Source organism: Triturus cristatus, chromosome 4_1, assembly GCF_964204655.1.
Source record: "Triturus cristatus chromosome 4_1, aTriCri1.1, whole genome shotgun sequence".
Lineage (NCBI taxonomy): Eukaryota > Metazoa > Chordata > Amphibia > Caudata > Salamandridae > Triturus > Triturus cristatus.
Window position 1 is genome coordinate 423,207,834 of NC_140585.1, and position 27,859 is coordinate 423,235,692.

At 43.8% G+C, this 27,859-nt stretch overlaps 1 protein-coding gene across 5 annotated transcripts in view; it reads right to left on the minus strand.

The window, feature by feature from the left end:
* The window catches only part of LOC146855062 (dihydrofolate reductase-like), a 650,717-nt gene that overhangs the window by 77,792 nt on the left and 545,066 nt on the right, over window positions 1–27,859 (minus strand). For all 5 annotated transcript variants that reach the window (XM_085652547.1, XM_085652545.1, XM_085652550.1 and 2 more), the window contains one exon: window positions 8,320–8,435. In XM_085652547.1, the coding sequence (XP_085508673.1) occupies window positions 8,320–8,435 (116 nt within the window). The remainder of the gene's footprint in view (window positions 1–8,319; window positions 8,436–27,859) is intronic.

The window sequence follows — 27,859 nt, forward strand, 5'->3', positions numbered from 1 at the left end:
CAGGGAATAGATTAGTACTCGGTACTGAATGGGTCACTAGAGGAGTGCAAAGGCAGTGACAAGTGCTGGACTGTATGGATACTGACTAGGAAATTGAAAGTGTGAAAGACAAGTGTCTAGGTGGTTAGAAAACTGCATGCATAGTGCATAGGGGTTTGAAGCAGTCCATGTGCTAAGGCCTGGCTCAGTGTATGAATACTTAGGCACTGACCGAATGATTAGAGTACTGCAACGATAGTATCTTGGTGAATTTATAAGTGTTTGGGTTTTAGCACAGTGAATGGATTAGTACATGGTGCTGAATGGGTCACTAGAGGACTGCAAAGAGAGTGACAGGGTATTTCCTGGAAGTGTATGGATACTGACTAGGGAATTGAAGGTGTGAAAGACAATTGTGTAGGTGGTTAGAGGACTGCATACATAGAGGATAAGGGTTTGAAGCAGTCCATATACTAAGGCCTGGGTCACTGGATGAGTACTTGGGTACTGACTGAATGATTAGAGTACTGCAAGGAGAGTGCCTGGGTGAATTTATTAGGGTTTGGCGCTGTGAATGGATTAGTACATGATGCTGAATTGGTCACTAGAGGAGTGCAACGGCAGTGACAGGGTGTTTGCTGGAAGTGAACGGATACTGACTGGGGAATTGAAGGTGTGAAAGACAAGTGTGTAGGTGGTTAGAGGACTGCATGCATAGTGGATATGGGTTTGACGTAGTCCATGTGCTAAGACCTGGCTCAGTGCATGAATACTTAGGCAGTGACTGAATCATTAGAGTACTGGAAAGAGAGTGTCTAGGTGAATTTATAAGTGTTTGAGTTTTGGCACAGTCAATGGATTAGTACATGCTGTTGAGTGGGTCTCTAGAGGACTGCAAAGGAAGTGACAGGATGTTTCCTGGAAGTGTATGGATACTGACTAGGGAATTGAAGGTGTAAAAGACAAGTGTATAGTATGTCAGAACACTTTTATTTGAAGCAATCTATTTGGTACCTAGAAACTGACTAAATAATCAGACTACTTCTAGGACAGTGTTTAGGTAAAACTTTTAAATTTTCAGTTCTGCCACAGTGAACAGAATAGTACATGGTACTGCACCTTAGTGTCAAACCCTGGCTCATTTTATCAATGCATAAGCAAAGACTAGCTTCTAATGCTACTAAAACTTGACAACATGAGAGGTTTTAAATTAGTTATCTGTCAGCAAATACACGATGTTACCAAATGCTTCTCTCACAGTGGTTTTCAAATGCACACAGACTCACAGTGTAATTCTAGACAACAACCACTATACCTAGGAGTTTACCAAAAATCATTCACTACTGTGGAAGTGGTAAGCGAACTGCACACAATCTTCATATTTCAGGACTGCACTTTTGTGTCAAAGCCTGACTCATTTAATCAAAGCATAAGCAAAGACTGGCTTCTAATGCTACTAAAACTTCACAACATGACCGGTTTTAAAACAGGTATCTGTCAGCAAATACACAATGTTACCAAATGCTTCTCCCACAGTGGTTTTCAAATGCACACAGACTCACAGTGTAATTCTAGACAACAACCACTATACCTAGGAGTTTACCAAAAATCATTCACTACTGTGGAAGTGGTAAGCGAACTGCACACAATCTTCATATTTCAGGACTGCACTTTTGTGTCAAAGCCTGACTCATTTAATCAAAGCATAAGCAAAGACTGGCTTCTAATGCTACTAAAACTTCACAACATGACCGGTTTTAAAACTGGTATATGTCAGCAAATACACGATGTTACCAAATGTTTCTCTCACAATCCTTACCCAAATGCACACAGACTCACAGTGTGATTTTAGACAAGCAACACTATCCTAGGAGTTTACCAAAACTCATTCACTACTCTGGAAGAGTTAATGGTACTGCACACAATCTACATATTTAAGTACACCACATCAGTGTCAAATCATGACTCATTTAATCAATGCATAAGCAAAGACTGGATTCTAATCCTACTAAAACTTCACAACATGACAGGTTTTAAAACAGTTATCTGTCAGCAAATACATAATGTTACCAAATGCTTCTCTCACAGTGATCCCAAATACACACTAACTCACAGTGTGATTCTAGACAAGCACCACTATCCCTATGAGTTTACCAAAACTCATTCACTACAGTGCAAGTGGTAAGGGAACTGCACACAATCTACATATTTCACAACTGCAATTTACTGTCAATGCCTGACTCATATAATGAAAGCATAAGCCATAACTGTCTTCTAATGCTACTAAAACTTGACAACATGACATGTTTTACAACACTTATCTATCAGCAAATACACGATGTTACCAAACACTTCTCTCACAGTGGTTCCCAAATACACACAGACTCACAGTGTGATTCTAGACAAACAACACTATCCCTAGCAGCTTACCAAAACTCATTCACTACAGTGGAAGGGGTAAGGGAACTGCACACAATCTACATATTTCACGACTGCACTTTAGTGTCAATGCCTGACTCATTTAATCAACGCATAAGCAATGACTGGCTTCTAATGCTACTAAAACTTGACAACATGACAAGTTTTAAAACAGTTTTCTGTCAGCAAATACACAATGTTACCAAACGCTTCTTTCACAGTGGTTCCCAAATGCACAAAGACTCACAGTGTGATTCTAGACAAGCACCAGTATCCCTAGGAGTTTACCAAAACTCATTCACTACACTGGAAGTGATAAGGGAACTGCACACAATCTACATATTTCACGACTGCAATTTACTGTCAATGCCTGACTCATATAATGAAAGCATAAGCCATAACTGTCTTCTAATGCTACTAAAACTTGACAACATGACAGATTTTAAAACAGTTATCTGTCAGCAAATACATGATGTTACCAAATGATTCTATCACACTGATCCCAAATACACACTAACTCACAGTGTGATTCTAGACAAGCACCACTATCCCTATGAGCTTACCAAAACTCATTCACTACAGTGCAAGTGGTAAGGGAACTGCACACAATCTACATATTTCATGACTGAAATTTACTGCCAATGCCTCACTCATTTAATGAAAGCATAAGCCATAACTGTCTTCTAATGCTACTAAAACTTGACAACCTGACTGGTTTTAAAACAGTTATCTGTCAGCAAATACATGATATTACCAAATGCTTCTCTCACAGTGGTTACCAAATGCACACAGACTCACTGTGTGATTCTAGACAAACAACACTATCCCTTGCACTATATCAAAACACATCTAGAAGTAGTACTACATTTTAGTATAGAAACATAACATAACTCATTTCACAAATGTATAAACAATGACTGGTTTCTAATTCTACCAAAATATAAAAACTGCACAGTTATATGTCTACAAACACATGAAAAACACAAATGCCTATCACAGAATGGTTTCTACATGCACACACATTGTAGAGAAAAAAGTACTCCCTACACTTTAGCAGGAAAAATACATTAGTCTGATTAAAATCAAAATAGTCTACATACATCCCCTCAAAATTAAATAACTCATCTTTCAAGATCTTTTGTAGATTAAGGAGTATAGCAATCACTCACCATATTTTCTATTACAGAATCTCTGCACTGTGCACCTCTCAGCAAAAGCAAAGAATGGAAAAGTTTCCCTTTCATTTTCCACACATATACATGTAAACATCAAAACACAATCCTTCGCACATAAACTCAAAAGCAAACACACATTTCTATTGGTTAAACATTTCAACCCTTTCCAACTGAAATACATTTCAACCCTTCCCCCAATCTGCCTTCTGCCTGTTACCATAGAAACAGGTCATGGAACACTGCACTGGGCTCACAGGTCACAAGTTCAGCACACAATGTTCCTACACAAGTCAGGAAGTGTGTTTGACTTTTCAACATATCAGCTTATCATATATAATGTTCCTTACAATCTGTTTTTGTTAACCAATAACAATCATACCTTTAAAAAACAAAAATATACACCCTACCTTTCAGTGTAGAAAGTTGTTATACAACCAATGATTTCTTGTTGTTTTTCAAAAAACGTTGCCGTGGATCCGCGCACCCACCGCGAGAGAATCCGTGCATCCAACGCGATAGGATGCGCGCACCGTGTGCGCATTTCTCTGCTTTTTTTTTTTTAAAAAGGGGGGCCGCAGGGGTTCCTTCTGGGACCCCCTAAGCAGATCTAGAGGGTCAGAGTATTTCCACTCTGCCCCTTCATATCTTTTCCACACTTATTCCCCTTCCATCTTCAGCCTCGCTTCTACCGAGGCAGAAAATGGCCGCCAACAGTTCCTGGTTTCGAATGTAGAGAGACGCTTGACAGCCAATTAGCATTCAGCGCGCGATCGGGAGAGTGCACGCTCCGTTCGGGGAGGGTGCGCTTACGGTGCGGGTACGGTCTGCGGATCCTCCGCGGCCATAGATATCACTAACTTTTTTACCCTAATTTTCTCAGGAACTACTGAACAGATTCACACCAAATATGCAAAAGGCACGAGTCCGAACTGAGGACTACCTCTTTGCCAAATTTGGTGTCATTCCGTTCAGCGGTTCGGGCTGTAGCTGCGACAACAGATCCTATGGGAAATTGCATGGGGAAAACGTTTTTTGGGACCCCCCTTTTTTCTCGGCCCCCGCTTCATGGATCACCGCAAAACTTTCAGGGTAGGAGCGGAGCAGAGCTGGCCAAAAGTTTGGAGACTTTCACGAAGATTCGTCAATCGGCGCCAAAGATATTCCCAATAGAATGTTGCGGATTTCCTATGGAAAATAGGTCCTAACTATAACTATCTACTGGCGACCGCCAGTAGATAATATATATGTATATATATATATATATATATATATATTTTTCATCAAAGTGCTCTTGCGCTCTTGAGAGGGCACGCACGGCATCCCAGCAGTTCAGCTTTCTCGCCTCTCTCAGCTCTCATGCCCTTTCTCCAAGCATGTATCCAAATCCCGACGCGTTTCGAGGCCATTCCGCCTCTTCATCTGGGGACAAACACAGAAGCAGACAGGAAACTCGCCTCTTGTTTCCATTACTTTTTATTGGAAATCACCGCCCTAAGTGGGCGTGGCTCGCCATGTTTACCATCAAGCATGATGGTATACGTAGTCCCTGAGGTGAGTTGTAAGTCTCCCTATAGTAGGTTGTGTGCTTCTATGTTCAATTTCAGTCCATTTTGAAGCCTTTAGTAGGAAAGGAAAAACGGGGCAGTTGAGCTGTTTATTAAAACGGAACATCGTATCCGAGGGTGATGAGCAGTTCTCCACCACGGTCTCTCTGCTAGCAGTATCGTCTTCTGCAGACAGAGCGGTGCACCTCTCCACGGCCAAGGGCAGCCGTGTAAATATTTTTCATCAAAGTGCTCTTGCGCTCTTGAGAGGGCACTCACGGCATCCCAGCAGTTCAGCTTTCTCGCCTCTCTCAGCTCTCATGCCCTTTCTCCAAGCATGTATCCAAATCCCGACGCGTTTCGAGGCCATTCTGCCTCTTCATCTGGGGACAAACACAGAAGCAGACAGGAAACTCGCCTCTTGTTTCCATTACTTTTTATTGGAAATCACCGCCCTAAGTGGGCGTGGCTCGCCATGTTCACCATCAAGCATGATGGTATACGTAGTCCCTGAGGTGAGTTGTAAGTCTCCCTATAGTAGGTTTTGTGCTTCTATGTTCAATTTCAGTCCATTTTGAAGCCTTTAGTAGGAAAGGAAAAACGGGGCAGTTGAGCTGTTTATTAAAACGGAACGTCGTATCCGAGGGTGATGAGCAGTTCTCCACCACGGTCTCTCTGCTAGCAGTATCGTCTTCTGCAGACAGAGCGGTGCACCTCTCCACGGCCAAGGGCAGCCGTGTAAATATTTTTCATCAAAGTGCTCTTGCGCTCTTGAGAGGGCACTCACGGCATCCCAGCAGTTCAGCTTTCTCGCCTCTCTCAGCTCTCATGCCCTTTCTCCAAGCATGTATCCAAATCCCGACGCGTTTTCAGGCCATTCCGCCTCTTCATCTGGGGACAAACACAGAAGCAGACAGGAAACTCGCCTCTTGTTTCCATTACTTTTTATTGGAAATTACCGCCCTAAGTGGGCGTGGCTCGCCATGTTCACCATCAAGCATGATGGTATACGTAGTCCCTGAGGTGAGTTGTAAGTCTCCCTATAGTAGGTTGTGTGCTTCTATGTTCAATTTCAGTCCATTTTGCAGCCTTTAGTAGGAAAGGAAAAACGGGGCAGTTGAGCTGTTTATTAAAACGGAACGTCGTATCCGAGGGTGATGAGCAGTTCTCCACCACGGTCTCTCTGCTAGCAGTATCGTCTTCTGCAGACAGAGCGGTGCACCTCTCCACGGCCAAGGGCAGCCGTGTAAATATTTTTAATCAAAGTGCTCTTGCGCTCTTGAGAGGGCACTCACGGCATCCCAGCAGTTCAGCTTTCTCGCCTCTCTCAGCTCTCATGCCCTTTCTCCAAGCATGTATCCAAATCCCGACGCGTTTTCAGGCCATTCCGCCTCTTCATCTGGGGACAAACACAGAAGCAGACAGGAAACTCGCCTCTTGTTTCCATTACTTTTTATTGGAAATCACCGCCCTAAGTGGGCGTGGCTCGCCATGTTCACCATCAAGCATGATGGTATAAGTAGTCCCTGAGGTGAGTTGTAAGTCTCCCTATAGTAGGTTGTGTGCTTCTATGTTCAATTTCAGTCCATTTTGCAGCCTTTAGTAGGAAAGGAAAAACGGGGCAGTTGAGCTGTTTATTAAAACGGAACGTCGTATCCGAGGGTGATGAGCAGTTCTCCACCACGGTCTCTCTGCTAGCAGTATCGTCCTACACAAGTCAGGAAGTGTGTTTGACTTTTCAACATATCATATTATCATATATAATGTTCCTTACAATCTGTTTTTGTTAACCAATAACAATCATACCTTTAAAAAACAAAAATATACACCCTACCTTTCAGTGTAGAAAGTTGTTATACAACCAATGATTTCTTGTCGTTTTTCAAAAAACGTTGCCGTGGATCCGCGCACCCACCGCGAGAGAATCCGTGCATCCAACGCGATAGGATGCGCGCACCGTGCGCGCATTTCTCCGCTTTTTTTTTTTTTTAAAAGGGGGGCCGCAGGGGGTCCTTCTGGGACCCCCTAAGCAGATCTAGAGGGTCAGAGTATTTCCACTCTGCCCCTTCATATGTTTTACACACTTATTCCCCTTCCATCTTCAGCCTCGCTTCTACCGAGGCAGAAAATGGCCGCCAACAGTTCCTGGTTTCGAATGTAGAGAGACGCTCGACAGCCAATTAGCATTCAGCGCGCGATCGGGAGAGTGCGCGCTCCGTTCGGGGAGGGTGCGCTTACGGTGCGGGTACGGTCCGCGGATCCTCCGCGGCCATAGATATCACTAACTTTTTTACCCTAATTTTCTCAGGAACTACTGAATAGATTCACACCAAATATGCAAAAGGCACGAGTCCGAACTAAGGACTAGCTCTTTGCCAAATTTGGTGTCATTCCGTTCAGCGGTTCGGGCTGTAGCTGCGACAACAGATCCTATGGGAAATTGCATGGGGAAAACGTTTTTTGGGACCCCCCTTTTTTCTCGGCCCCCACTTCACGGATCACCGCAAAACTTTCAGGGTAGGAGCGGAGCGGAGCTGGCCAAAAGTTTGGAGAATTTCACGAAGATTCGTCAATCGGCGCCAAAGATATTCCCAATAGAATGTTGCGGATTTCCTATGGAAAATAGGTCCTAACTATAACTATCTACTGGCGACCGCCAGTAGATAATATATATGTATATATATATATATATATATATATATATATATATATATATATATATATATATATATATATATATATATATATATATATATTTATTTATTTTCAGCCACAAACAATGTAGTTGGAGTGCATATAAGAAATTTAAATATTTAGGGCTTCATGTACCAAGCATTTTTGGGGTCGGAAATGGTCAATGGATGTCGGTAGTGGGCCCACCGACATCAGAATGAGGGCTTAGTTATCAATGTCTGTTCTTGCACTCTGTGTGACAGCTACCAGTTCACCACACTGTGACTGAAGAAGGTCTCCGAGCCTCACCTAACACCTCCTGTTTAGACCACGCTGGGCACAAAAAACCTGTTACCAGCCAGAGCATTTTGTGGCTTGGTCTGTTGCATGAAGAGTTACATATAAAAATGGTATTTCAAAGCAGCTCATGGAGGCCAAAGCCCATTCATCCTCACATATAAAACTTCCATATTCTCACAGTCAGACCTTAAATATAAAAACAATAAGTAATATTTAACAAATCCACTTACCCCTCAGTGAGCTTAAATTCATCCTTATTTAGCACTGGAAAAAATGCATCACATTCAAAATCAGCCATGACCTTGGTGAAGAATATCTGATCGCACCAAGGATGATGCATCATCTCCTGTTAAAATAAATATGTGCAAAAAGAAATTAAAATATGCAAAAATGGGCCAAATCGTTTTTGGGAGGTCATTCTGAAACGTAGTCAGCTTAGCTGGCTTTCCTTGAAACATAGCTCTTAATATGAAATGTCAGGGTACATCATGAAACGTTAACACGCCTACAGGATTCAATACAGGTTTAAATCTCAAAAAAGTAACTAGCCTGACTCAACAATTTAGTAATTACCTCCAACTGCTAAAGTGATGTTAAGGCCACAAGTACGAACCACGGTAAGCAGACTCTAAGTTCCATCCTTCTAAGGATGGTAAGTTGTGAGCTATTTAATGAGAGTAATAGGGCCCCTTCTTATTTACAGTGCTTATAAACCGCAAGTTTTTCTCACTAGCTACTGAAGTATGCATACTTCAACTCACTACCAGGGTATATGTTATATTCTGTATTACTCTGCGTGTCCTTTCTCCCTCCTGCTCAGCCTGTGTGTGTGATGTAATTAGAATGTTCGTGAATGCATGATTTTGAATGAGTGGGGCTGAGCAGCAGGACGCTGCTCCCGGTGGGGCCTCCTTAACCATTCTACTTACAATGAATAAACCTACTTAACTACACCTTCGGCTACTGGATTACTTACCCACAAGAACACTTTCTTCGATGTAAAAGTGGCGACGATTCGCAAAGAACTACGCGTGCAGGAACAATACATGAAACATGGAACTACAAAGATGATTGCCAGTTAACCCTGAAGATAAGCTTAAAACAAGATAAGCAACGCCCTTGATGCCCCACCGGTGTCTTTTACAATAGACAGCCTACAGAGGTATGTTTTCGGCTTTGGACATTGTGTGGCCTGATTTAAAGGTACTGAACAGCGCTTGGCAGTGATGTCATTTGAGATGTCATCAGTGATGTCATCAGTGATGTCACTGACCATGTCATGAGTGCATTGCGGGCACGCGAGTTATAGTTAGCTCAACTAACTATAACAGGTGAATTTCTCTGTTTTTATATGAGTCAAATGTCCAACTAACTATAACATCCCTGAAACCTATGTTTTTTTCAGTGAATTTCTAAGGTTTTTTAAATGCTAATTCCTAACTATAACGTCTGTAAAATCTATGTTTTTTTCAGTGAATTGCAAAGGTTTTTTAAATGTTAATCTCATATTTTAATATTTATAAAACTTATATTTTTTCTAATTTCTTTTGTAATATTTTGCAACTCTATTATCCTTTTTTTTTTTTTAATGTGAAAAATTATGTCATTTTTTATATCTTCCCAAAAAAGTAGGTATATATATATATTTTTTTTTTAGAAAACTAGACTCTCGTACCGGTAGTGTACCAAGCTCCATCACCACGCGAATCCTATCCGCGATATTGTGAAACTCGTTAAGGATGCACATTTTGTATCCGACGGCTTCGTAGCACCGTGTCCCGCCTAACATCATATACGTATATGGTCACGCCAGCTCCTAGATTGGTATGCGATGGCTGCGCAGTACCAATACGCATGCTACGTCATCTACATATAGGGTCACTCCGGCTGCGCGTTCCGTATGCGAGGAGTGCACGCTGCTAGTCCCTGTGTTACATCATAGACATATGGTATCGCGCCGGGTACGCCATTCCCTCATTTATTTTTTTATGTCTCAAAACTATATCTAAATAAGTTTAAAGTGTATATGAGAGCAAGCGATAATCTAAAATATTTTTCCATATTTATATATTTCTAACAGTAATAAACTTGTATTATGGTAAATATATTTTCTCAAAATCGCGTCGGGTACAACCTCCTTGCGCGCTCGGTGTGCGCTTGCCATGTGTCCTTAAAAAAAAGCTTTTGATTGGTTCATAACATTTCCCATTGTAACAGTTGGAGGACCCCACCCATTTTAGTCATTCTCTCCACAGCCTTTGATGAGAGACACCTCTTCAGCTTACAGAGCTTTTTTGACAACTTTTTTGCTGTGTACACATATCTTATAGTACACACAACATGCAACGATCATCTTGATCAATAATCATGCTCTGTACAGTAGCCTTCCATGTGTGATAGCCATGCCCCTGGTGTGTGTGTGCGCGCATTATTGTGCTGCCTTTCGGCCTGGGTATTGGTGGCTTGAAGGGGTATCATCTGCCACGGGCAGAGTGCACATCCTAGATCACATGTGACAAACAGTAAAGAGTAATGTGTAGATTTGTGTTGCAGTATGCTCTGTTGTCAGGCTTTACCAGTATAGTAGTGTGTCATATGTGAGACTTTCAGATTCATGTTTGACATGCTTTGCTTGACTATAATGAGCATTATCACTGTGTATGACGTAGCCTCACTGCTGATCCTCCCTCCATCCGAGCACATTCACATGTGTGCGCTTCGCGATAGCAACACTTTCAATAATACCGCACACCATTGACATGTGTGTCTGCGCATATCCACAAGCTTGACAACGACACGTGATGTTGTCCATTCAATGTTTTCGGATAGCATCTCATTAGCGATAGTTGCCGCCCTCCCGGTACATGCTACATTAATGTAAATTGCGGATTGTGCCACGTCAAAACTGCAACAGGGACACACACATAAGTACACTTCCTGCCCAGGCAGGAACTGAACAACGCCCAGGTACCCGGAATAATTATTCACACCCCTACACTGGCCTGGCGTATGCAAGCCCAGCCCACTTTGCGTACGTATAAATAGGATAACGACAACGCCACATGTCCCAGTTATTCCACACTGCTTCAGGTGATATGGCCACATCCACCTCGCATATCACAATGCGCAATAAATAAAGGGATCCATGAGGTGTAGATCATCCTGGCAATCAAAACTACATCTGAATTGTGAACCCTGCTGGCAGTCGTGTTTGGACACAAACCAATGAAAGCAGGTGAGCAATGGGGCCTGGGTGCACAGGGACTGCAATTGAACGCTGTGCGGCAGAAGGGATGGGGTGCATCAGCCTGGGTGCACAGGTGCAGACAAGCGATGTTGCCATGCGTAATGATGTGATCTCTGACCTCATTCAGTCACATCTCTGTCTCATTTTAAGGACCTGCTGGACTGTACTGTAGGCCTGAGCCAGCGGGCAGCACTGCCCTACAGACACATGGCGTTGGCTTTTGGGGCACTGTAGTGAGCCGATTACTAAGTGTACATGCACACAGGCTTGCCCAACTGCATTGCACGCGCACATTATCTTTCTAGCATGCGCTCTGTTCCTTTGTATGTGAACGTTGGCATAATATATTATTATTTACCCCTGTGTATTCTCCTGCACTCCAACTCCTTTTTGAACCACGATTACCACTAACAGTTGGTAGATCGTACTTCAAGAAGGAAGGATGCACTCAACTGGTGTTCTCTCTTAAACTTGAAATAAACCCTCATTTACCTTAAGACGTTTCCACCATTATATTATTTCTCCCTTTTCAGACTCTGAGTTAGTATCACGAAAAAGCACGCAGCAGGTGCTCAACCGGTGCTGATGTTCTGGCCTTTCTGACGCCTTCCATCATGGTATCAAGACACCGTCCCCGAACGGAGACCTGCTGTGCCACCCTGAGAGCGGCACCCCGTCACGTCGTTGGACACACCGGTTGTGGCAGGTGAGCAGTGAATCCTCGGTGCGCAGGAGCTGCAATTGAGAACAGTGCGGGGGAAGGGGCTGGGGTGTTGCAGCCTGGGTGCACAGGTGCAGACAAGCGATGTTGCCGTAGATAATAATATAATCTCTGGCCTCATTCATATCTCTGTTTCATTTGAAAGACTTCCTGGACCGCACTGTTTCTCGCAGACCCCAGCATCCCAGACACACGGGTGACGGGAGTTGAACAGTGAGGGCTGGGTGCAGTAGGCCAACGCTCTGTCTCCTCCTCCCTCTGTTCTTTTGACTCTCCCTCCCCTTCTCCCTTCCACCCACTCGCTCTCTGTCCCATTCTCACTTTCTTCCTTTCATTCTGACTACCTTTCTTTTTAAATCTCGCCTACGCAGTGCGCATGCACTGCATAGGAAACCTTTAGTCCTTGTGCAGCTCTTTTTACAAAGCACATAATCGTGCTTGTGGCCGCATACGGCTTGCGGGAGTGCGCAGCCACGCGCCACATGCACGAGTATGAACTTTGAAAAAGAGCAGGATGCGCGGTCAGGCACCCGCTCATCGCCAGCGCACTCACTCAAGCGCTTCTGAGCACCACTCGCGTATTTTTTAAAATTTTCTTTTAGCGCTTGCGCGCACGCACACAACTCTGGGCTTGTTAATTCATTGTATTTATTTTGACGTTTTTAGAGTGCCTAAGTGGCGCCTTACGAGAACTTCAGTGCGCATGCTGGTATGGACTCTTTTCTGATGCCAGCTCATGAGCGCGGCTTAAGGCTGCCTCTGGTCTCATGCGGTGAGCCAATGGTGGTGAGTTTTAGGGATAGGAACCTCATACTGTGAGCAGGAGCCAGTGGCACTGGGCAGGGTGCCTTGGGTCAAAGGGCAAGGAGCCTTTAGTCTCGTGCAGAGGACGTTTGCTTGAAACGTACAGGGTGCAGGGCTTTAAGTGGGCTGGGTCCCTCCTGGGCGTAGACTTGCGAGCAACTAACAAGCATTTGCAATGCAATAGGTCTCGCATTTACGCGAGTTTGAACTACTAACAATGCAAATAACAATGCCTTTTATTTTTGTTTAAGTTTTTAAAACAGCAATAAAAGGCATTGTCATTTACAATGCCAATAGCTTAAACTAGCGTTAATGCAAGACCTATTGCATTGCAAATGCTTGTTCTCTTGGACGTGGCAGACATACTTATGTTTCTTTTTTCTCTTGCAGGTTTTGTACGCAGCTTCCGGAGGAGTCCCACCCACTTCTTTCATGTTTTACTGTTGTTCGAATAAAGTTACATTTCCATTTATTTGTGTTGTTTTAATAAAAGTTATTTTTTTACCAATAAATAAGTGAGTGTATGGGTCTTGTTTTTCTGACAACACTTGTCTGTAGTTTATTGTGAAAATTGGCAGTTGATAGTAGGTTATGAGAGAAAACATTTTTAATTTTGCGGTGCACCTACCAAATATAAACCAACAGACTATTACATAAATCAAGCCTGGGTAATTCTACAACGGCAAGGGTTCTATGAGTGTATCACTTTATAACACCATGAGTACTGCCCGTGTGATTTCAAAACCAATAAGGCACTGCCTAGGGCCACCGAGGCTTCAAGGACTGGCGAGTCCCACCCTGCATACTTAAGTAAAGCCCCGGAGGTTGCTGATCTTGAGTTGGCCTCGAACCCCCCCCCGAAAAATTCATAAACAATACCCAGGGAGGTGTCGATCCCCTAGTCTGCGAAACGTCTCTGTGCCCTCCCGCGCCTAATTTACATGTGAGATTAAGGTCCCCAGTGCTGCAGAGACCCCGCAATATAATAATAGGATTGGCCCCGGAACATTACCCACCAGTGGGCTAATTTAAATGAACGGGTGAGACCCTGCCTCATTTTTTTTCCTCCATTTTTACCATCCGGATCTGCTTTATTGAAGCGATACGAGGTTTTCCTCGTCTCGCTTCAAAGAGGCAAACAGGAATTTACTATCACAGGGTGCAAGCAATGCTCCAGCCCTGTAATAGCAAAAATAAATGTCCAGCGGATGCACTTCCCAGGACATTGTATGACCTGCGCCTGGGAGGTGGCGCTCCATAGGGCCATGATGCATTGGTTAATGCATAGCCACAGAATTAGTATAAACACATACTAACACTACTTGCACACGTGTAGTACAGCAACCAGAGTGTAGTGAAGAGGCAGAGGAGCCCAAAATCAAAAAATATAAATCCTACCAGAGGTAGGATCACATAGTTCGATCAGCCGACGACCCTGGGATGAGTAGAAACAGTTTCACCAAGAAAACGGGTCTTCAGCAGAACGCAAGCAAGCTCAAAATCTTGGTGAGTGCTGCCTTCTTTTTACCTTCTCCCGCTCGTCGCCAAATTTATGTAGTGAAGAGGAAGACAGCAGTGGATCTGATAACTAGATTTATTGCAGGAAAAAAAGACAGTTTAAACAGCCACCAACAGGACCAGATAGCAAGGCAACCATCTTCACCAGCACCGTGTACAAACTCCCCAAGATTCCCCTCATGACAGCCCTACATTCTAACATTACATACTTACATTATAGTAGCATTACATACTAACATTCTACTATGACTTACATTGGAATACTACGCAGAGCACATGACTTTACAGCAATGAGTTCATGGTTTCATCCACGAGTCTTGAGACCGGTAGGGGTGAGTAGTTTGCTTCCCACTCCCTGTATTGTATAAACGCAAACTAACACTACTTCCACAGGTATGCTACAGCGCCCATAGCACATCACTTTACAGCAATGAGCTCACGGTTTAATCTCCGAGTCTTCAGACCAGTAGGGGTGAGTAGTTTGCTTCCCACTCCCTGTATAGTATAAACGCATACTAACACTACTTACACAGTTATACTACAGCAGCCAGTATGCTACAACGCCCACAGCCCATCATTTTACAACAATCAGATCGGTTTGATCCCCGAGTCTTCACACCAGTAGGCGTGAGTACTTCGCTTCCCACTTCTGGTATAGTATAAACACACAGTAGAGGTCAGTAGTTCGCTTCCCACTCCCTGTATGGTATAAACGCCTACTAACACTACTTCCACAGGTATGCTACAAACACCAGAGCACATCACTTTACAGCAATGACCTCACAGTTTAAGCTCTCGGTTTCATACCCGAGTGTAGCAGCATCTCATCTCAGCACCATGTCACTTTGAGCAACACCGCACTGTCAGTCCGGTAGGAGTGACTACTGCGCACTCCCCCACAGAGGTTACAGGGCTCCTATCCTCCTGTTTCCGACTCTTTTCGCCCTTTTTCCCCATTACTCGTTTCAACGGAATCACAAAATGGCTGCCAATACTTCCTAGTTGCAACCGCTTGCAGCCAATAAGCAGCAAGCTCGTGCTCGTAACGCCTCAGCCAATCAGATGGCAGAATTCCCAAATATCAATATCCGTAAATTTCGATATTTCTCCAAAACTACTGAACGGATTTACACCAAATAAACAAAAGCACGTTTTCTAGACCAAGACCCTTCTCCCTGCCAAATTTGGGGGAATCCCGTTCACCCGTTCGACCTGTAGCCTTGTCTTAATTTTCCTATGGAAATTAACATGGAGAAAACACGTTTTGGGACCCCCCTTTTTTCTCAGCCCCCCCTTGACGAATCACCCCCACACTTTCAACATAGGAGCTGATATGAACAAAGAATTAGTTTGGAAAATGTCATGAAGATTCATCAAATGACGCCAAAGTTATCAGCAAAACCAAAAATGCCCTTTCTATGGAAACTTGGTCCTAACTATAACTACCTACTGGTGACCGCCAGTAGGATATATATATATATATATATATATATATATATATATATATATATATATATATATATATATATATATATATATATATATATATATATATGCGTTCCTTAATCACCATTTCCTGTGCACTCGCGGGCGGGTGCTTAGTTCGCGGGAGTTCCAAATTACTGCTCCCAAACTCTGTGTTTCATTCGCACGAAATCCAACACTCAGGGGGTGAGTTCAAAGGTTTTTATTCTGGCGTGAAATCTTGCACACAAAAAAACCAGCCGCGTTTCGGTTAACGCCTTCCTTGGTGCGATCGGCCGTGCCAGAAACGGCCATGTTTAAATCAATCCTGAAGCGGACACGCGCATCAACAAAGGACTTCACAATGAGTAAACATGATCGCCATATTGAAGTAACATATAGACCATGTGTAGCACATTAAATTGCACAATTCATGTTATAGAAACTTGATGTTATGCCATATAATGCGTCATATAAATTGACATTCCTGTTATGGTTATTAATAACACCCTGGATGGGCTAGTGGCCAATATAATTATTTTAAGGGAACGTATTTGGACAATGAACGATGAAATCATCGATGTCTCCATGATTGCCAAATTTTACATGAATTGACGCCATCTTGGAATGATGTCAGAGCCACATACTGGAATACTTTTTTAAACGTTAAAAATCAAATCCTAAATTGGCAACCACTATTAGTATTCTTCAATTGTGTCAAGGTCAACATTGCAATGTCATTTGCATATGGCAATGTCATTTGCCAAACCTAAAACAATCTAAGTTCCATTCTGTCAATTCATATATTTATACCAACCTGTATGAGCAACTTCTATCCTCCTGCATATCATGCATTCCTAGCTTAACTCAATCTAATTATTTGCCTCATGTCCTTATATTGATCCCTTTAGCAAATCCAGCAATTTAGTTGGATTAAGAGTCTCATTCCCAAAGGACATTCTCCTAGTTGTCACAAAAGAAAAGAAAAGGAACAAAATAGAGAAACAATCGTAAATTCATTAAAAGACATTTCCACCATTCCACTCATGCCTTTAATCTGGCTTATGTTTTATGTTATTCTACCTGTATCAACATTCTCCCAAATGGACAGCCAATTCTTCATTGATATTCATGCCATTGGGGGTGGTATAAAGTGCCATCCAGTAATGCACATGATGTATTTTATCCCCAAAGTCCACAATAAAACTGTGCCCATAACAGGAAGACCTATCGTATCTGGAAGTAACATGATTTTTTTTTTAAACTTCACAATATATGGATCATTTCGTTCAGGAATATGTGTCAAGTCTTCCTTCATTGATCCAGAACAAAAATGATTTCCTATGCAGGATATATGACACCCCTTCCTTGGGCCAATGACAATGCATTGATGACATTGGATATCACCTCACTATATACAAGCATTAAGCACCATGATCGGCTGAATTCAGTGAAGCATTATTTAAAGAGTAGACCAATGAGGCTGTACAAACAAATAAATATGCTATTATCCATGATCACTTGGTGCTTGAATAACAACTTCTTTTACTTTAATAGCGATGTGTATCAACAACTAAGGAGAGTTGCCAGAAGTGCCTGCTTCACACCCAGTTTTTCTTTGTTTTTTTTGCAGAGTTTTATGTAGTGCAAACTTGATCCGAATCTAGTATCAGAGCGCTTTACATAACACCAGTTACGTAACATGAGGACACACATTCATTTTTTTGGTTAGGCACGGGAAGATTAAGTGATTTGCCCAGAATCACAGGATGTTCAGCGTTATTGCCGAGACTCAAACCCAGTTCCCCAGATTCGAGGTTGACCGTCCTAGCTGTTAGGCCAACTCCTCCCCAGTTATACATATTTACACATGGGCTTGTGGGGGGAACAGGTCCTGGTGGTTGACCATGTTGAAGCTGGAGATAACAATGTTGTAAGCTGGTTCTGATACAGCAATGATGTGTTTGTTATTTGGAAGGGGTCAATTACCAGGGCTCAATAATTTGTTGATAAAATCAACATTAACAATGTCAACCTTAAGTTTACTGATCATATTAACACTTATGGCATTGATTTTATTGATGTACACTTTTATGTGGAACATAACAGAATTGAATCCCAATTATTTAGAAAAACAATAGCAGTCAACTCTATTCTGCATGCCCATAATTTCCACCCTAGACATTTGAAGGACAGCATCCCCTGTGGTGAAATGCTCAGGTTACGCAGAATTTGTAGTCAGACGAGTACGCTCACTGAATGTCAAGATGAAGCTGCAGTTAGATTTCTAGAATGTGGCTATTCAATAGCAACTATTACCTGTACAATTGAATGAGCCAATGAAGAAAGCAGGGAATTGATCCTTTTCAGAGACTGTAGTGGTGATAAGACACAACACAAAAATATGAAACACAACAAAAACAGTGATGGTAACAACAATAGATTAATTGTACCATTTAACAAACAAGAACATAAGCTAAGGACTATTTTTAATAAACAATGGCCCATAATACAAACAGATCCTATTATAGGACAGTCTCTGCCGAAAAAGCCCTCCATCACCTTAAGAAGAGCTCCTTCCATGAGAAATGCATTAGTGATCAGCAGCCCCAAAGTAACACAAACAAGTAATCGGCTATCATCCAGGAAGGGGTTCTTTAAATGCGGCTCTTGCAGAGCATGCCACTTTGGTGTGAATATGTCACAATATACCACAGCTTTTAGTGACAAACCAATAAAATTAAGGTTCTGTTTTTACATGTAAAACTGACTATGCAGTCTACGTCCTTAAATGTATCTGCAAACTTAAATACGTTGTTAGCACTAAACTGCAGACACATGATCCAATGTTACAACACCTAAGAGTCATAGTCAACAGAGATTTAATGTATCCTGTAGCAGACACTTTAAACAAGCTCACAACAACAATCTCAGGGGCATATTCTCAAGGATCTATCGCCGAGTTAATCAGCACTTTATCTCAGCCAAAATTGTGATAAATTCATCGCCCCATTCACAAGCTGGTGCTAACAGCTGATACCACCAGTTTACCTGCGATAGCAGCCGCAAAAAACATCGCCACGGATGACCCCGGCAACTATCGCTAATGAGATGCAGAGTAGGCATTCCCGAGCAAAAAGCCACAACAACACCACACCTCAGCATTCTCAACGACCAGCCAGATCTGCGATAAGAACACGAAACATGCGATAAGGTGTGTTAGCAGCAGGAAATTAACACCCGCTCTGACCTGGTGCAAAGTTGGACTACAACCTGCACCAGAAAAGGGAGCCCAGCCCAGAGCCAGACCTGAAGAACAACAGACGCCATGGAGCCAACGATCATGCAGCTCGGACCCCCAAGAGGGCCACAACACCCACCACCATCCCCGGCCCACACTCAACCCCCCTGGGCCCTACCCCAGGCACACGCCACCTCCTCCGGACCAAGAGATTGCACATCAATGTCACAAAATCATGAACAAAATCATTCGCCTGATGCCGCAGAATCACAACAAATAACAGTCATGTGAGTACAGAAAAAGCAGAATCAATCATTCACCATTGAAAGTCCAAACAAAATATCACAATCAAATTTCTCTCCAAACAACTGTTTGGAAGAGTCATGGCGGGTCATCCCCGGACAATCTGTAAGTGACAGCCGGTAAGACAATATACAAGATAAGAAGGTGTGTCAGGGACTCATCAAAGGTCAGAGAGAGAGAGAGAGAGAGAGAGAGAGAGACTGAACAAGGGGGACAAGGACAATCGGGCCCTTGACTCATACATGCCAACTGTTGCATGTGTTTGGAAATTGGTGCACTCTAAATCTAAGCCCTGGCAACAATTTCAGCGTGAAGGCCACATAACATTTCAGAAATGCAAGCAGTAGTCAGACTGACTTTAGGCATGAAAGCTCCTTTGTCTCAATACACAAGGCGGAAGAACATCTGACCTCCGACCTTGTTCTTCAATGCGCCCGGCACCCCCTGAGTGAGATACCATACCAGACTCTGTCGACTCCCACACCATGAACTACGCTAATGAAAGACCAATGTGTCCACACCCCACACACACTTGTCCCTGCTCAAGGTACACCTGCATGGCATGCCCCCAACACATTGGTAAAAAACAACCCATATGTCCAAACATTGAACACACATACAACACATTGCTCCGAGCTGAGGCATATCCTCCACAGAACTGCCGCCGGTCTGAGGAGTGTCGTTGGTACGAGACCAACAAACTCAATGGCACAACCCCTGTCACGTGGAATTGTACCGCACACGAATACTGCATCTGTTGGAAGCTCTACCAATGGCAGTTTTGCGAATCAGTTATCGTCTAAGTTTCTGGCTTGCATACGTCACATGCGCCCAGCCCTGGTTCCACGGTCGATCATGCACATTCGAGTGGCCCATGGAGGTCTGCCTATCCAACACAATGGTAGCTGAACTGGATTATGACTTATGTGTGCGCCCCCTGTTGGCCCACGAACAGGAGTGCAACCGGGATACCCATGCATGGGATGCCCTGATCTGTGACGTATGTGCTGGCAGTAATGGATGGGAGATTGCACAAGTCATCGTGTGCAGTGACCACATCGAGGCGCTCCCCTATTGGGCTGTGTTGCGGATTGGTGAAACTGCGTGGACGGAGCACATCTGTCTGGACCAGTTAATGGATTGGCTCTCCCTCGTGTTCCTTGAACTCGAGAATGACATACTTCTGGAACTGATTACCTATGAAGCTGCGCTCGCATTCATGGGTGAGTAATTACCTTCCTGCAGCCACAACTGATAGACACCCAGAGCGAAGGTCCCAACACCGTGTTGCATCGTGGAGGAATGGTCCCATAAGCCAGAACAACAGTGGACATGTCTGAATTCGCCCGGACTCAGAATGCATGTGCGTGCACCTACGTGTGTTGTCACACACCTGTGTAAGGTGATGCAGCCCCATGGGTGGAGCTGCACAGCGTCGTTTGGCAAAGTTCCTAAATCTGGCATATTGCTGGAAGGAGACTACACACATGGCAATGTAGCACGACATGTGACATTGTTGGTCCCTTTCACCTGTTCACTGTCAGCATAGCACATAGTAGGTGCTTTTCAGTGGTACAGCTCCATGCAGATCCCATGGGCTGTGAGTCGTGTCCCCTGACATGGGGCTATGAGCAGACACCAAACATCACATGACTCGACCAGCAAGGCAAGGTGGGCTGAGACCGTTGCCAATCGTAAGGATATGTGTTCATTTTTGCCTCCACATTTCTTGCACCACGACACATTCCCATTCTGCCTGTGTCTTAAGCATTTGTCTGCCTGTTGTGGCCCATTCCTTGCCCATACTGACACGCACATGCTAATAAAGTCTACGCAACTTCACCAGAGAACAACTGTGATGAGTGTTGATTAGTATGACAAATCCTGTGCCTCAATTAGCATTGTCCGTACACAGGAAGGGACAGACTGTCGTATGTACATTGGTGGTGAATCCCTATTGGCAGCTCCACTTCTGTGAGCCAGACATTGTGTTTGGGATAGTTGCTGGTAGACCTGTGCTCTTACGTGTCTTCAGCAATGTGAGTATGGTGTCCAACTTCTTGCCATGTGGATCAATGTGATCCATTAAAAGAGACTGTGTCCACACTGATGTGTGTGAGTACGTCATGCGAAGAGAAGTTCTGTAGCCACATGCGATGTGGGACCCTACTTCAGGCGTGCTACCTATTCTGATATTTCTACACACAGCCCTATATAATACATGGACATGGGGCTACGTTGGGGGATGCAAGATTGTTATTCATGTGCAATAAGGCCACAGATAGTTCACACCTTCACATTCATCTAATTGGCCATGTGGGTCAGGGTCAAACGTGCGCATTGATAATATTTACCAGGGTGTATCCTTTTTGTGCAATCAATGTCCCTACATTCATCCATACTTGTACACGTGAGTGAACATAGACATGACACATCTGTGTGATTTGGAATGTTTTATTAACATTCTGGGGAGTGTCGGAGCTGGAGGGGTACATGGCCAGTTTAAGCCCACATTATGTGGTTGCCCATTGGTGGGACAACCAGAGTCCTTGGGGGAATGCAAGGTTAATCTGAAGAGGAAGAGTTCAGCCCACAGCCGGATTGCTGTGTCATTGGTACAAGAGCAGATATGACAGGCCATGTCGAGATCCAAGTGAATATCGCAGAGTGTTCTGGGGGACAGTGAGAGGTGTTGTTCCAGGGCATGATGCATAGGGCTGAACCAGGCAGGGACAGGCAATGTGGCGGGTACGGATGCTACTGCCTCCTTCCTCACACAGTTATTACCCCTGGTAACCCCGATCAAATAATGTCCCATACATATGGTAAGCAACAACTACTTGATCTGAGAAGAGGTACATGCATGCCACACAACATATCTTTACAGAATGTACAGGGGACAGAAGTCATTTGCTCTATATGTTCCTTTCGGATTAATCCTGACATACACATGGCCTCTAGGTATACCACTAGGATAGAGAAAGGGCTTGAAACGAGAAAGGCAATAGGACAGAACGACAGAGAAAAGGGGTCTAGGGATAACGATACAAACGGGTCTTCCAGACATTCCAAGGCAACTCAAAAGGCATATGTGGAGTGCCTTCTGATAAACGCCCGCTCGGTGGTAAAACATAAATACCAGCTGGACGATCTAATCCAACTCTCCACCCCAGACATAGTCTTTGTAACTGAAACTTGGACAGATAGCACATCATGCCCTGGTTCGAACATTGCTATCCCAACAGGCTACGCTCTCTATTCGCAAGATAGGGAGAAAGGTAAAGGGGGGTATAGCTATTATTTATCGAGACTATCTAAAAGCGCGCACTGAAGCTATTACTGATCTACCATCAGAAGCAATGCAGTTTTGTGTAAAACTAAATAATCTCTCAACTTTTCAGGGGATATTATTGTACTGCCCACCTGGACCCAAAGCAGCTTCCTCCCAAGCACTTTTGACACTCTTGGAGTCCTACACTGATCCTCACCCTTTCACTATTCTGGGTGACTTTAACTATCACTTAGAACAAGGAAACAACTCCGAGACAATAAGATTGTTAGACAACCTTGAGGCTTTTAACTTAAAACAACTTATAACTGAATCGACCCACCAGGCGGGACACACCTTAGATGGTATTTTTACAGCCAATTCTGACATTAAGCTGACTAAAATTCAGGCCTTGCCGTGGACTGATCATTAGGCTATTTATTTCAACATCAAATCTACACAGTTACACCCTTGCACGCAGACTAAGTCATCCAAGGTACAAATCAGGCACTGGAACAAAGTTAAAGGCTGCGGCCTAGAGTCTGCCCTCGGGCACTTTCCTGCTAAGTTAGAAAGGAATAATAACAAAGCTGCCTTGCAGTTTAATGGCTGGCTACAGGCAGCAGGCGACTGTGCTGCACCTAAAAAATTGGTGATGGTAAAGAAAGCTAAGATATCGCCACCCTGGTATACATCTGAGCTTAAATGCCTAAAGGTTAACTGCAGGAGAGCCGAGCATCTCTGGAGACAAAGTTATAGTAATTGAATGAAGTTAAAATACAACCTAGCCATTCAACAATATAAGGACGCAATCACCGCCGCGAAAAAGTCTTTTTTCACAACGAAAATAGAGGAGGCCAGTAACTCCACCAAGGAATTATTTAAATCAGTTAATCTGCTGGTTAGACCTCAACAGGATAATGTTTTTAAGCCTGACCAAGCTATGTGTAATAAACTTTTCCAAGACAAGGTGCAAGGAATTTATAATGGCCTTCGTAGCTCTCCAGGGTCTCAGGATAGAAATGATCAACTTATGCCTCCCACTCATTGTAGACTGTCGTGTTTCCAGACAGTCTCAAACGATGAAGTAGAAAAACTCCTTCTCTCTATAAAAACTGGCTCGCCCACAGACCCCTGCCCCGCCACCATTATGCATTTGGCCGACCAGAAGATTGGTACTCATCTTACACCCATTATTAACCAAGTCCTGGAAACAGGTCACTATCCAGAAATTTGGAAAAAAGCATCTATTAGACCACTCTTAAAGAAACCAAACCTGGACCCAACCAAACCAAAAAATTACCGTCCGAATGCTGGTCTGCCAATAGTGGCTAAGATTCTGGAAAAATCACTGAACACAGCACTGACTGACTATTTAGACGCCAACAACTTACTTGACACTTCTCAGCATGGTTTTTGTGCTCGTCATTCCACTGAATCAGCCCTTATCATTGCAACCGAAGAGATCCGCAGAGGGGTGGATGGGGGGAGGTCGATTCCCGTGCTCCTCGATTTGTCGGCCGCGTTCGACACCGTGAATCACACGGTGTTGGTACAGCGGCTGAAGGATGTGGAGGTGGAGGCCACTGCCCTGGCCTTTCTATCCTCCTTTTTGGATGCAAGAGAGCAGAGGCTGTTTTGGGATGGACTGCAATCGGAGAGCTTCCAACTCCCCTGTGGGGTCCCTCAGGGGTCGCCCTTTCCCTGACAATGTTTAACATCTACGTCACCCCGTTGGCCAAACTTGTGAGGAAGCATGGTTTTGTCCTGGTCTCTTACGCTGATGATTCTCAACTTGTCATCTCTATCACCAACCAGCCTGAAAACACAGCAGCCAGGTTCCATCTCTGTCTCACTGAGATCATGACCTGGATGAACCATAGCTTCCTGAAAATTAACACAGAAAAAACGGAGGTGATGGAGTTTGGCTAGGGCCAGCCCTTCTGGAATAAGTCCTGGTGGCCAATTGAGGCTGGAGAATGTCCATGCCCGGTTACCAAGGTTAAGAACCTAGGGGTCATCTTCGATGACCAACTGAACGTTGCTGCCCAGGTAAACAGTCTCACCTCTTCTTGTTCCCCTAAAAACCCTGAGAAAAATGTTTCCATTCATTCCACAGGAGTTACAAAAGACGGTCATAGTTGCGCTCTTCCTGTCTAAGTTAGACTACTGCAACGCTCTGTTTCTGGGAATTGACAAGTCCCAAATCAGAAAATTGCAATCCTTGCAGAATGCCGCTGCGAGGTTGCTTCTGGGTATACCCAGAGGACAGCCAACTTCAACAGGAATTAGATCACTACACTGGCTTTCTGTTAAACAACGTGCGGAATTCAAGTCCCTAGGCAACATACGGTGGCGGTGCCGAGGACATTCAAAGACTGTTTCCACCTTATATCCCTCCGCGCGCCCTTAGATCTGCTAATGTAGGTTTTATTAGGATTATAAAGACCAAACGGGCAAGATGGGGTGGAAGGGCAATATCACAGGGCGCGGCAAAGCTTTAAAATAAAATGCCTCTGGCCATGAAACTTCAACCCAACTTGCCGCTTTTCAGGAAGGGTTTGAAAACATCGTTGTTCACTTCTGCATAGATCCCCGGTAAAGACAGTGCGTTGTTCCTGCCAATACACCACATCGCCACGGCAATCAAGCGCTAAATAAACATAAACAAACATTACCCTCCACATCTTACTCCTCTTAGACGTCTTCTGTGTCTGATGTGTCAGGTGTGTGTGGTGGTGTTATGGCTGCATCACTGTGTGCCAATGACACATCAGGAGGCGGAGATGTGTGTGTCGAAGTTCCAGCAGCAGTTATCTGGAACAGGCTCTGTGGCAGCAATGGCAAGATGAGGATCTGCAAGGCATGGAAGATCCCAGCTACATCTCGCTGGTGTTAGGCCGTGGCAGCCCTACTTCCAGCCTGCATCAGCTCCATGGTCTCCATTGTCCTCCACATCTGTGCCAACTCTGTGCTGTCATCGCTGGAGCCTGTCTGACTAGACAGTTCTTGTATCCGAGTAATGGCTCCAGCGAGGTCTGCCAAGGATTGTTGGTGAGCATAGTGCGGACAGTGGGTTTCCGTTAGGGACTGTAAGTGATCCCTGATGGGACTCAGACACACACGTATGGCATCGAGTTTGGCTGCCATGAGGTCGAACCCCATCCGCAGCTGATTAGCCATCTTCTCCTGGCACCCTAACACACAGCATTGGAATTCCATGTGTTGGTCGTGGGGGTACTGTGAGCCAGTCTTGGTAGTGTGTGCTTCCTGCTGTGTGGTCTGTGCAGGGTGTGGGGTCACCGCGATGCAGCTGGGCTGCCCTGCTCCTGGCGGTGGGGTGCGGAGGCTGTCCGGATCGGAATTGGCCCCTAAGTCTAAATAATTCAATTCAACACTATTTGTTTAAGGTGCTCATATGATGTTACTATACCCACCCACCAGGGTATATCTTTCCTAGGAACACACAGCTAGAACAATATTGAACCACAATACACCAGAGCACAGCCAATCATTATATCTCTGATCCAACGCAGAAGTCAAAGGAGGATAGAGAAAAAGAAAAAAAAAATCCACACAAAACATTTCAGTTGAGCCAATGACATCAGTGATGTCATCAGTGATGTCACTGACCATGTCATTAATTATGTAATATGTAACATCATCAGCAGTGCATTGCGGGTGCATGAGTTATAGTTAGCTGACCTAACTATAACGGGCAAAATTATCTGGTTTTGTACGAGTGAAATGTCCAAATAACTATAACATCCCTGAAAACTGTGTTTTTTTCAGTGAATATACATATATATATATATATATATATATATATATATATATATATATATATGTATATATATATATATATATATATATACCGAGAAAGCGAACAGGACGTGTTTCAGCTTTGTGCCTTTTTCCACTGTAAGCAAAGATGGGTTGACACCATGCAAAGATTTCCGGTGCAGAATTTACATGGAAATAGTTGGCGGACTGTTACTTACAGAGCCCGTGGGTGCCCTCTTTGAAGGTATAAGACCTCAAACAAATATATTAATACAATAAATCGTAAGCGTGCATGATGAAAATTAATTATATATATATATATATATAGAAGTGGAGAAGTGTAGCTCACTGGTTAGAGGAGGCATACCCTGAAGCAGAGATCAGGCCCGGGACCTGGGTTCGATTCCCGACGCGGCAGGGTCCAGAACCCAATTGTCCACGGACTCGATAATTCTCGTTTCGGTGCCCACTCTAAGCACGAGTTCACACTATGCAGCTCTGGGCAACAAGCCTGCTTAATCTCCACAACGGCCCCCCGCGGCGGGATGCCTGGCTTTCACCTTGGGGATGCCCAGTACGGGTTATCTTACAGGGAAAAACCAGGACGGGTTCCCAATGCAAGCGCCAAGATGCCCGTAGGGTGACAGTTGCGCTCTATAAGTACTCCAATCAATCAATCAATCATATATATCGGTTGCCAGTAGATGCCTGTAGTTAAGACCTAGTTTCCATAGGGAAAGCATTTAGTGACTTGTCTATATCTTTGGACCCTGTTGACGAATCTTCACAATATTTTCCTATAACAATGCCCTAATGATTCTTGTTATGCATGAAAAGTTTCAAGTCAATCCATCAACCAGGGGCAAAGCAGAGAAAGGGGGGGGCACAAAATATGCGTTTCCCATGTTAATTCCTCCAGAGGAATTATAGACTAGACTACAGCCCGAACCAATGAACAGAATTACACCACATTTGGCAGAAATTTAACTGTTGCACCCAAAAGTGATCTTTTTGGGAATTGGTGTAAATCAGTTCAGTACTTTTGGAGATATTGAAAAAAAAATGTGTGTACATATATTTTATATTCACGGAAAAACCATAGGTTTTACAGATGTTATAGTTAGGAATTAGCATTTAAAAAACCTTTGAAATTCACTAAAAAAACCATAGGTTTCAGGGACGTTATAGTTAGTTGGACATTTGACTCATATAAAACCAGAGAAATTCACTGTTATAGTTAGTTGAGCTAAGTATAACTCACGTGCCCGCAATGCACTGCTGATGATGTCACATATTACATCACTCATGACATGGTCAGTGACATCACTGATGACATCACTGATGACATCTCAAATGACATCACTGATGACATCACTGATGACATCATCCAGTGAATGTGTGTTTCTGTAAAGTTTAAATAT